Source organism: Mustela putorius, unplaced genomic scaffold (genome assembly GCF_011764305.1).
Source record: "Mustela putorius furo isolate JIRA1106 unplaced genomic scaffold, ASM1176430v1.1 tig00003913_pilon_pilon_pilon, whole genome shotgun sequence".
Lineage (NCBI taxonomy): Eukaryota > Metazoa > Chordata > Mammalia > Carnivora > Mustelidae > Mustela > Mustela putorius.
This window is the reverse complement of record NW_025422060.1, coordinates 7032033-7043890: the sequence shown is the minus strand read 5'-3', so window position 1 is coordinate 7043890 and position 11858 is coordinate 7032033. Positions and strand designations below refer to the sequence as shown.

The 11858-nt window shown below is 56.1% G+C and overlaps 1 protein-coding gene across 1 annotated transcript; it reads left to right on the top strand.

Moving 5' to 3' along the window:
* The first annotated feature begins 7238 nt into the window (after window positions 1–7238).
* Window positions 7239–9671, top strand: LOC123388849 (skin secretory protein xP2-like). Its single transcript, XM_045069178.1, has 3 exons — window positions 7239–8309; window positions 8824–8951; window positions 9219–9671. The coding sequence occupies exons 1-3, from the start codon at window positions 8236–8238 to the stop codon at window positions 9653–9655; spliced, it is 639 nt and encodes a 212-aa protein (XP_044925113.1). The 5' UTR covers window positions 7239–8235; the 3' UTR covers window positions 9656–9671.
* Window positions 9672–11858: the final 2187 nt, after the last annotated feature.

The window sequence follows — 11858 nt, the reverse complement described above, 5'->3', positions numbered from 1 at the left end:
CTAACAAGCCGCAGACCCGTTCCCTAGCTTCAGCGTTTTGGGCCCAGTCTGTAGGTTTGGTGGAAATGGGCTCCTGCCCCCGAGGCACAGTCTTGGCGCTAATAAACCCTGGAGCCCTCCCCCAGCTTGAGCAACTTGCCCCCTCCCTGTTCCAGGAGGTGGTGGTTGGGCTGTCAGGATCCTGCAGGGGCGTCCTCCTGGTGGGGGCCTGGAGGCTAGCGGAAACCAGATCCCACTCAATTTGATGAGGGCCGAAGAATTGGGTGTTTTTTTTGAAGAGTAACTTCACTTCTCCAGAAAGGACGGTGGCATTGTTCAACTTTAGAATGAAGCTAATTACTACGTAAGAAACAAGCATGTGTCTCCCCTCCTCCCAGGGACTGGAGCAGGCGTGCAGGCCTTGGGTCGGGGGTGACTTCTTATCTCCACCTGACAACACTTCCCCACCCTGGCTCCACAAGACCCAATTTTGAACTCAGCATCTGAGTCAGTCATGTGGCTTGTCACCAGACGTCAGCGTTCAGAGAGAGCAGCAGGTACATTGGGAGAAACGTCACATCCATTGTGGGGCGGGAGGTAAAACTTCTCCTTAACCCCAAACCTCCTGGGCTTTTCCCTTGTCTCTAGTGGAGCCACGAAGTCAAACCGAAGCAGCTGTCAGCAATCTAGAGCGGGTGCCAGAGTTCCTGAGTTTCTCTGCAGGGAGAACGGGGCAGGGGGTCCCATTTTCTCTGTTCATTTCTGGCTTACGAAGGTATTTGGAACCTCTCTTTCCTAGGCAATCGCTTTGATTAGAAAGGGAAGATGAGATTTCCTGTTCGTGTTTTTAACATGTAATGTGTTCCTTCATCTAATGGTGTTTATTTCATTGGGCTGAGGTTGTGGTGGCATGGCCGGCATCCAGTTAGGTGGCTGTCTGCGTTCAGGTAGAGACTTGGATGATGTCTTGTCATTTGTGTGATGTTTCCTAACTGATTAGTCCTTTCATCAGAAGAGTTACAATTAAGGAATAATTCAAAATTATTCAGAGCAGACTTTTAACATTTACAAGTTAAACTTTCTAGTTTCGCTAAATGGATCATCTAAATATGAAAATACATGCTGTATTTTCTCTGTAGTCTCATTTCTGGTGGAGCCAGCAGGAGAGTCTTTGGGAGTTCTCCTGGACAGAGGCATGCTGGTGGCTTCAAGGGTCTTGACATGAGGAGCCCTGGGGTGAGTTCTGGAACTGCTTGCCGGGTGCTGGGTGAGTCAGGTTATCACACAGAGTTTCTGTTTCCTCTTTATGAAATTGCTGGCAGGTATTATCTATGGAAAGCCTTTTTACACAGAAACTGTTAAGCCTAATGAAGGGCAACTAAAAATGACATGATTTGGGCTGTATTATTCTGTAAAAAAATAGTTTTAAAACCCCCTGTCATAGGATATGGTACTTCATTGCACAAGGAGCCCTTGGACAGCTGTGGGGAAAGACTCAGATCTCAGAGCACGTTCATGTTCCATCGAAACGTGACTTACAGTTTGCCCAGGGAGGAAGGTAAGTGCAGAGAACCACGACAGAAGGGGAAAGGAGGTGTTAACCGTTCAGGAAGGAGCCTCCTGTCTTTCTCCTGAAAGCCTTGGGCCAGTGTAATTTTGGAAGGGGGGGGATCCTGGAGCTCTGCGGCAGACAGGGGAGCTCCAGGGCTGGGTAGAGCTGACAGGAGTCCCGGAGGAGAGCGGAGTGCATTCAGCAGGAGGCTGTGGGCAGGGCTGGCTCCCGGGCTGGCTATGTGTCCCGTGTGACAGTTGTGACAGGTCAGGGCAGGGAGCAGGTTCCTGGCTGAGGACAGGTGAGGTGCAGGTGGAGAGCTGGCGGAACACCTGCTTCTGTGCCACCAGCCTCCCCCAATGTGCACAACCTCGTCATCCGTCCCTGTCACTCAGTTCAGACCTCCCCATGTTGCCAGGCCGAGACACTGGTTTGGGCTTCGTGCTTTGTGTGTGGGTGACGTTTCAAAAGTTAGCTGGTGGAAGTGAGAACATCTGTTCCTCTGTTATTTGCTGCTCTTCTTGCAATCACTGACTGAATCAGTAGTGGAAGGGGCAATCTTTCTGTTTTCATTCCTGTTGTAATTAAGCAATGGGAAAGCAGTCTTCTGAAATAGTCCAAGAATCCTTTGCGGGGGTTCATGTTTTTCTCTTCCGTGAACCACTTTCTGATATTGGAAATTATTTTTCAAAGTAAAGCACAGCCTCAGAGCTGTAACAGGGTGCAGTGCCCTTTGTGAGGAATGTAAGTTGTTGAGGGAACAGGAAGTGGCTCTCTGTGCTCCCAGCGGATATCTAGCCTTCTCCGTGGGGTCTTGCTCACCTAGTGGCCCATCCTGGGCTCTGAAACTGACCCAGTGAATCATTTGTGACTGGAACTGGGGATTTATGAAGAAAACAGAATGAACCCATGAAGGTGCCTGTATCCTCTGCATTTGGACAACTCCATGGAGCAATGGAACTCATCCCCCATGAGGCGTGTCAGGACCCCTGAGGGTGTGTGCTTTGCTTCATGGGACGAGGTTGTGTCTTCATCCTATCTGGACCAGAGCCATGTTGTCTGGTTATGGAGACCCAGACCTTTACGTGACCATGTCACTATTCTTCTTGTGATATTAAGAAAGCAATCCAGACACTGACTTTGGGGTACACGTATCAAAAGGAAAAACACAAGGTCAAATATATATATGAGGGCTGAACTGGTGGTATCTCTCATTAGTACAGGTAATGCAGGGCTGCCTGGGTGAGAAAGAACAAGGCATTCTTTTTTTTTTAAGCTTTTTTTTTTTTTTAAATAAAAATATAATGTATTATTTGCCCCAGGGGTACAGGTCTGTGAATTGCCAGGTTTACACACTTCACAGCACTCACCATAGCACATACCCTCCCCAATCCATAACCCAGCCACCCTCTCCCTACACCCCTCTCCCCCGGGCAGCCCTCAGTTTGTTTTTTGAGATTAAGAGTCTGTCTCTTATGGTTGGTCTCCCTCCCAATCGCATCTTGTTTCATTTATTCTTCTCCTACCCCCCAAACCCTCAACATTGCATCTCCACTTTCTCATATCAGGGAGATCATATGATAGTTGTCTTTCTCCCATTGACTTATTTCGCTCAGCATAATACCCTCTAGTTCCATCCATGTCGTCGCAAATGGCAAGATTTCATTTCTTTTGATGGCTGCATAGTATTCCATTGTGTATATAAACCACATCTTCTTTATCCATTCATCTGTTGATGGACATCTAGGTTCTTTCCATAGTTTGGCTATTGTGGACATTGCTGCTATAAACATTCGGGTGCAAGTGCCCCTCTGGATCACTACATTTATATGTTTAGGGTAAATACCCAGTAACACTACCGGACTTTATACTGAAAATGTTTAAAATGGCAAAATCAATGTTAGGATTCCTTATTATTTTTTAAAAGTACACTCTGTATGATTCCATTTTTATAAAGACTTCATTAATTTATTTTAGAGAGAGCGACCGTGTGGCACGAGACTGGTGGGAGAGGCAGGAGGGGGGAAGAGAGAACTGTGAGCTCACACTGCACTGAACACAGACCCTACATGGGGCTCAGTCCCTCACCATGAGATCACATCCTGAGCCAAAATCAAGATTCAGCGGCTTAACTGACTGAGCCAACCCCCATCTCCTTGGGCATTAGTATGGGTGCATTCCCTTCTCTCTCCCGCACTGCTGGGGACAGTGGCGAACACTCCTGAAAATACATCTGTGAAAAATCATGCCAGAGTTTCCTGGGGTGAGTCTGAGTACGAGCATGGCTAGGAGATGGGTGCACCTGCGGCCTGGGCTGGGCGCTGCTCACCCAGATGGGCCTCCCATCACCGTTCTCTCTAGGGGACACCCATGTCCTCAGGCACCTGAGGGCCAACCGGCCTAGGAATTCACCTTCTCTGGCAGAGGACATGTGGGATTTCTTTCTCTGGCCATGAATATGAACCCTAATCCTGGGGAAGGAGAGCTTTCCTGGGACTTCTGGCCCAGCCAGGCAGCCATGGCCACCATGTATGTGACAGAGCCAGAGGAGCTGGGCCTTGGAGTGAACGAGTGCCTTAAACCAGCCCTGTGTAGGGCATGTGGGAGCAGCAGCCCCTGCTTCTGGGGGAGCAGAGATGTGTGCAGGAGGGAGGCTGGGGTGGAGCCTTCTAAGACACACCACAGTCCCTACCATGGGCCTGAAACCAGCAGGAAGGGAGCTCTGAGGACAGAGACGCCAGGAGGATTCCCATCCAGGGAAAGGGGGCCTGCTGGAGGGTGCTGAAGCCACCAGTCCCGCCGGCCAGAGGCCCTTTACCCAGGATCACCTCTGGTGCTTCCTTAGCATGTTGTCCGTGTACATGTATGGACAGCAGTTGGCCCACTCAGTGCTGGTGCACTTCCAGAGATGGATTAGACCCTTCCAGGGTCTGCTCGTGGGTCAGAGGACGCCCTGCCCAGAGATACAGAGGATGTCCCTCTTCCTCCGGAGGTAGGGAAGGCAGCCACCACCCTGGGGCAGGACCTGGTCCAGGCTCGCGTTCTTTCTGAAGCTTCTGAGTTCAGTGGGCATTGCTGTGCCTGAGAAAGGCACCCAGAGCCCCAGAGTCGGGAGCCATGAGGGGCTGTCTCCCACTCTCGCCCAGGATCATGACCTGAAATGATCCTGTCTTTGGGAGGATGGGTCTCCTTCAACAACTGGGGGAGGACTGGCGCCTCTTCCCTCTCCAGGTCCAGGACGCCCAGGACCCTGCAAGAGCTCTTTATTCGAGGAGGACTCAGGAAGAGTGTGTCTCGTCTGCCCGGGAGTGAAAGAACCAAACCCCAATGCTAACAGAAAAAGAAATTCAATGTACTGTTGGGGGCAGCCACCTCCCCTCTAATGTGGCCTTGGGGGACCCCAGGGAAAGACTTCCTTGTTCTTGTGCCCTCAGAGAGAGGATCTGGCCCCATGTCCCGGGATCCCCACCCTGTCCACTGCTGAGGAAGAGCCACACACAGGGACCTGGTGTCAGGAGTGTAGTCTCCCAGGGGCCTGGCAGCTGCATGAAGGGCTGCATGTCCTTTGGGGAAGGGGTGCTCGCAGGTGACATGGCTCACCATCCCCACTGCACTCTGCAGTCCACGCTTGTGCCCAGCTTAGGTCCATCACCAGCACCCCACATGCTCTTGCCATGGCAGGGATCATGCAGCATCACCGCACTGCGCGGAGGTGGAGAACAGGGGGAGGCAAATGGATCCGGTCACGGGGCGGCTCAGCAGACGGGCTGGAGGACCAGCCCTCCGGAGCCCCCAGCAGCCCAGCCAGGGGCTCCTGAGCTGACCGTGAGCCCTCCCCTGCCTGTCCAGCCACACACTGGCCCCTGAGCTTGATGACGGCCTGTTCTTCTTGGCCCTGACAGTGCTGCTGGCTGACTAGGAGGGGGAGTGCAGCTGGTGGGCCAGGCTGTAGCTATAGGATAGAGAGACACGTATGACATAGTAAGAGCCACACTCTGGTCTCCCTCCCCACAGCCTACCTGGGAGCTGGCGTTTGGGTGCCCTAGGGGCCAGCACACAACAGAGTCTGCGGGACCAGGGAGCCATAGCCCCAAGGGACAGTCCCCCTGTCCTCTCCCAGCTCTGGTCCCGCATCAGCTTTCCTCACTGTGGGGCTCCAGGACCCGAAACCAGGCCCCATAGGGCTGGCTTGGCTCTAGCTTGTAATGAGTTTGCAGCCTCCCAGAGCGCCTGGATTTCCTGGGGCTGGAGGGAAGACTGGCTGCGGACAGGCCTGCACTTAGCTGGACCCTGGGACTGAGTATGCATTTCTGGCCCCTGGATGGGGGATATTCAGTGACCTTTGCATACCCAGGTGTCTTGTACCTTGACCTTGTACTCGGATCCTTACTGCCCAGGATGAGCATGATTCGGGGGCTCAGAGGACTTTGGGGCCACAGAGCTGGTGGTGATGAGGAAATGTGGGGACCCGGTCAGGTGCGGACATGGGTCTCTTTCATGTGCACAGCAGGGCTGGCTCATGGTACAGGTACTGTGTGCAGGGCCCCTGTGCTCAACTGGCCCTCTCGGGAGGGAGGCCTGGTGCACCTGTCCTCCACCTACCCCTGGAGGAGTGGCCAAGTTCAAGCATTTCCATGTCCAGCCCTTAGGGAGAGTTGGGAACGTGGGGTCAAGAGAGGCAGGGACATGCCTAGGACAAACGAGGGGTAAAGAGTCCAAGGAGCGGGGATGCTCTCCAGCCATGGCAGCCCCAACGCCCCCCCCCATGAGGTTTGCATTGGGGGTGAGAGCCCCACAGATTCTTGAGGATAGCTACCCACCCTGTCCCATGTGGGGACATGAACTTCAACATCCCCAGACAGGTGGAGAAATGTACACCTGCACGGACACACACAGACACACACACACACACACCACTCAGACTGACCAGGTGGGGATCAGATGGGAAGACATCCTGGGAGTGAGGTGGGTGACAAGGAGGCAAGGAAAAAGAGGTCAGAGAGAGCCGAGCCGTGGGACAGGGGCATCAGGACCCCTGGCAAGAACCCAGATCCATAGCATGGGGAGGGGAGACAGGCCAGATTGATGGTCGGGGGTTCCCCAAAGGGCCAGGGGGGTGCCAGGACACTGGGAGAAGGGTCTGGGTTCTGGCGTCCATCACCACCTGGGCCACTGGAAGTAGGAAGAGATAACGCCCCCATGGCCAAGTCCAGATGGGGCTTCAGCACAAAGGGCCTCAGTTTACTCTTCTGTCAATTGGGCTGCAGAGATGGCATGTCCTAGGGTCCCGCAGGCTTGTAGAAAAGTCTGTTGGCCTTGGGTCTCCATCCCTGACCCACTGTGCTCCCAGTCCTGGGAAAATGCTTTGTACTCCCTGGAGGTCCTTCTGAGCACAGGACAGCCTGGGGACTCGGCCGCCTGATGACCTGGCTTGGCAGAATGTGGCAGAGCACTGAACCGCTGGTCTGGGGACCAAGCTCAGGAACCGCCCCCCTGCATACTGTTGCAGCCTCAGTGTCCCCATTTGGAAGAGGTTCCAGAGTCAGGGCTCTGGTCAGGGTGAGGAGGCCTTAGGAAGGAACGAAGCACACGACAGGAGAGGGGGAAACAGGGACAAGGGAGGCTTCTGAGGTTTCTTACATCACCCCCAGAACTCCCAGATCCTGTTCTTGGGAGAGAGACGGAGGGAGACACACAGAGAAGGCAGAGACAAGAGAAAGAACACAAGAGAGGGAACCAGGAGAAGTCAAAGACTTTCTTCAACTGGCTTGGGAACAATAGCCCATGATTTCGCCCTAGTCTAGTCCTGAGAGCGCCGTCACACAGGCCATCCCCCCGGAGGGCAGAGAATTCCACAGGGATGTGGGACCAGGATTCGAGAATTGCCAAGAACCACTGTGGGGACTGCGCAGAACATGGGTGCCGAAGAGGCCCTGGGACCTGAGCCTAAACCGAATGGGAGTCCCTCCCTGGAAGTCTGAGTCACGAGAGGACAAGGTCGGAATCAGTTCACTGCAACCTTCCCACAGGGCTGGGAGACAGGCAGGAGGAGGGTGGCTTTGCCTGGACCCCAGAGCAGATCCAGGCCCCTCTGAGCTGTGTTCTATGCCCCGCCCAGCCCCCCGCTCATCCCTGCATTCCCACGGGTGCGTACCAGCCTCCTGTGAGAGCAGGGACAGAACATATTTGGAGGTCCTACCCCTGAATGCGTCCCTAAGAGTAGAAACCAGAAGCCCCCACTGGGCAGGCGGGGAGCCGGGGAGGCCCTGAGAAGCACAGGGTCTGTCCAGGCTCATAGCCCTGGGCACGAGCAGGAACCCAGTCCGAACCCAGCCCTGTATCCTCACAGTGGGGACACTGGCTGCCCCCAGGCCTCGCAGGGGCTGTGGGTGGGCTGTGTGGCTGTCACTGTATGGACGGGGCATGGAGCAGAGGGTGAGCATTGAGCACGCGGGGGAGGGGGACCCACCGGGCGGGGCTCTTGTGTGGGAGGAAGTGGTTGGTAAGCAGACCCCAGGCAGTGGTGACCTCACTTTCCTCACAATAGAGCCCAACACAATTGGGGACCCAGGTAACCAGGCACCCACACACAGAGACAGCCCCCTGCCCAGCTCATTTTGTTGCGGATCTTTGAATAAGCAACATGTTCTTCTGTTGTGTTCCTACATCTGCAGGCTGCAAGCTGAAGAAATCATGCCCTGCACATGCTTTCCCTCACTGGGGATGTTGTCTTAAGGCTCCCCGATGGCTCTGGCCATTTGGCCAAAAGAAGAGAAAGGTAACACCATGAGGCCCAGAGCCAGCCCCCAGCCCCCAGCCCCACATGCTCTGATTCAACCTGTGCAGCGCTAGGTCCCTCCCCATGCTTGTGTGTGTGTGTGTGTGTGTGTGTGTGTGTGTGTAAAGGCTCATGTGAGGTGCGCCCACCCCATTCAAGAACAGGCTGACAAGGGGTCAGATGCCCGGTGGGCAGTTCATGTTCACTCCCAGGGCGAGGCTGGCTGGGTGGGTTGTGGGCGTGGGAGGCTGCCTCCTGTGAGAGTAGGGACAGTAGCTTCCCCCCAGGGTGCATCCCGTGTCCTGCAGGTATGGGTCCCTGTCCCAGGTGTGGCGCTGTGCACACACTGTCTGGGTCTGATCTGGGAGCGGCAGGGGGGTGGGCAGGAAGACAGTGAGGACGGCTGGGCAGGGCTCTAACGGTCGGGGCTGGCTCCCGGGGTCTGTCTGTGCAGAGCACTAGTGACGATGAAAGGAAGGAGGCTGGCGGACACCCGCTCCATCTCCCTGACCAGGAGAGTGACCGTACCGGGCTCTGCAGGAGCAGGGACTGGGGACTCCGGGGGAAGGCCGCTGACACTGCCTGCACGCCTACACCACCGCGTGGTCCAGGAGCTGGAGCCTTTTCAGGCCGAGCCTGAGGGTGAGAAGGCCGGGGGCTGGGGCACGTGGGTGTCTGCGGGTGGGTCGGTGGTGCCGGGCCCCAAGGGCAGGAGACCCAAGAGGCTGGTATGGGGCCAGGAGCCAGGACTGGGCTCAGAGCTCGCAGCGGGCGGACCGCAGTCAGGGAGATGTCCCGGTGAGGGTTCCTCCGTGGCTGCGGCTTCTCTGGGAGGCCCTGGGCTGAGCTCTGTCTCTGCAAAAGCACATGGAGAGACAGGCATGCCGGTGCGCTTTCCTCCTGTCATAGCTGCTCCGTCGGAGGAGCCAGAGCCGGCCCCACCTGCATCCACAGCTCCAGAGGCGGGGATGGTGCCTGCAGGGACTTCAGGAGGAGACCCGGAGCCAGCAGGTGGCTGGGCACCTGCCCACAGCGAGGCTGACTCTGTCCGGGCAGAGCTGGGGTCTGCCCCTGTCCCGGGGCCTGCCTTTGCTATGGATCCTGCCCCTGACAACACCTGTGCCTCTGCTCTGGAATCCGCCCCTACTCTTCCTCCTGAGGAGCGCCCAGAGCCCCTTCTGGTGCCCACAGCCTTGCTCCACAAACAGTTACCCTTTGTTTTATCCCCCGACCCTGGCAACCTGCAGGAACGTTTTGTGCCCGACGTGTACATTTTTCCTTTCTGCTACATACTGATTTTGATTTTGTCTTTACATGTTCTGTATACTATTTATCATTCGTTTTAAAAATAAAATACTTGTTTTCAATTAAACGCGTCATGAGTATAATTACACTCCCAGTGTTTACCCACCACATGACAGAACATTGCTGCAGGATATCTCCTTCCCCAAAGGAGAACCTGAACCTAAAGCCCTACCTTGCGATTTCTCCTCCAGCCCAGATGCTTGCACCCCTGAGCTGCTTTCTCTCTCCCTGGGGAGAAGGTGAAGATCGGGAGGTCGATGCAGGTCCCCTGGAGAGAAGGGTGACTGGGAACAGTGAGCAGCACCTATCCCGGGCAGCAGGTGCAGCCACACCTAGCCGTGCCCAGCCTGGCACTCACCCCCGGCCACTCTGGCGCGGTCTTTCACGGATGTACCATCGGGAGTGTTCAGCGCAATGGTGGGGGAAAGACCGGGAATGGAACAGCGCTAACGCCCTAGGAGATGGTGGGATCCTCAGTCCCAGTCCTTATGGCAGAATGTCCTGTAGCTACTGTCCCAGAGTCATCGGGGGCACGAGATCTAGAAAGCACCTCCTGGGACCCCTTCCTTCCACCCTGCTCCTGGGAACATCGGAGTTGTTGAGGAAGTGGAGAGGATCCAGGGTGACAAAGGGCCAAGGAGAAGGAAGCACAGCACCGAGAGGATGGATGGACGTGCCCAGTGCCACCATCCCGGGCCCGGGCTGTGATGCCCTCTGACCTCACCCTAAATAATGGTTCCTGATGTGTGCACCTGGCTTCGGGGTTTCCCTCCCCCCCCACTTACTCCCCCTCCCATTCATCATCCCCCACCCCCTGCTCCTTCCCCTCCACCCCCTTCCCTACTCTATCACCCACCCACCCTGCCCCCCTCCCCCCCCTCTCTTCCTCCCTCTCATGCTCCCTCCCTCCCTCTGACACTCCTCCCTTGTGCTCCTCTCTCCCTCTCAAGCCTCCTCCTCCCCACCCTACCGTCCTCCTCCTCTCCACTTCCGCCCTCCCCCTCGCCGGCCCCCCTCCCATCTCGGCCTCCCCCCCCCTCCCCTGCCTTCCTCCTCTCCCCCTCCCTGTTGTCCCGCTCCATCTCCTTTCCCTCCCTTCTCCCCCTCCCTCTCTCATGCCCTCCTGCATTCAGCAGAGGATCTGGGGGGCCACAGGAGCACTGGGGCTTCATCAGGGAGCACCCCCAGCCCACGTGGTCATGTCCACTGGGGGAGGTGATGGGGCAGGCCTCAGGGCTAGCCGCGGTGATGAGCACCAGGAATCTGCTCCTGAAACGAGGCCCGTTGCACAAAGAAAACAAAAGAGAGACCCATGCTTAGCACTTCCTCTAGGAAAATCTTGTCCCCAAGATTGATGAAAAGTAAATACATCCTAGACTTCATGCACCATGAGTGCTAATGGCTCTATACTCCCTGATTCCTACAAGCAACAAAGAGTAAATCATCCAGCGATGACTGTGGGTTTGTGACACAATTTTTCTGACCAAATGACAGTGTTTCAACCAACATCTCCAGCGCCTCCGAGTGATCCCAGGGTCTCTGCGAGCCTCTGATCCTTCCACCGACCTCCTTGGGAAGCTCTGTCCTGTCATGTTCCTTGTCTCCTGCCTTTCCTGTGACCTTCTGGTGGTCTATCTCCCCCCACCGGGACACCCTCGCCAGGATTTCCTGTGCCCCTTGGTTGGGTGCCCACATCGCATCCTGGGCTCCAAGAGCCCCATGCTTTGTGCAGGCCTGTGTGCTCCCTCCGGGGTCACTTGGCATCTCCCTTGCAGTGGCCTGCATCTTCCTGCACTGGGTCCTCTCTGACGAGTCTGTGAGGCCAGCCTGTGCCCATGACAGGATGCAGTCCCAGCGTGTGGAGCCTGGGCCAGGGGTGGTCTCTGAGCAGGGGAGGAGTTGGGCCCAGGGAGTCTGACTGGGGATGTGCCACCTTGAGGCCCCAGGAGGAGAGCGAGCACCGGGGGGCCTGGCACTCAGCCCTGCTGGGAGACCATGTCCCACACACAGGGGATCTGTCCCCAAGGCTGGACATCATTGTGGTATCCACCTTCTCAGGCTGCGGGCTGGCAGTGACTGTTAGGGGAGGAGGCACCGCTGACGCGGGAGAGAGGGCCAGGTGCTCCCCCAGCAGCAGGTGCCCTGGGGCAGGTTGAGGGGGCATCGGCAGACAGCAGTGTCTGCAGCTGGGGTCTCCACACAGGCCCCCTCCTCAGGCTCAGCACAAGCTTTCTGGATGGCCTG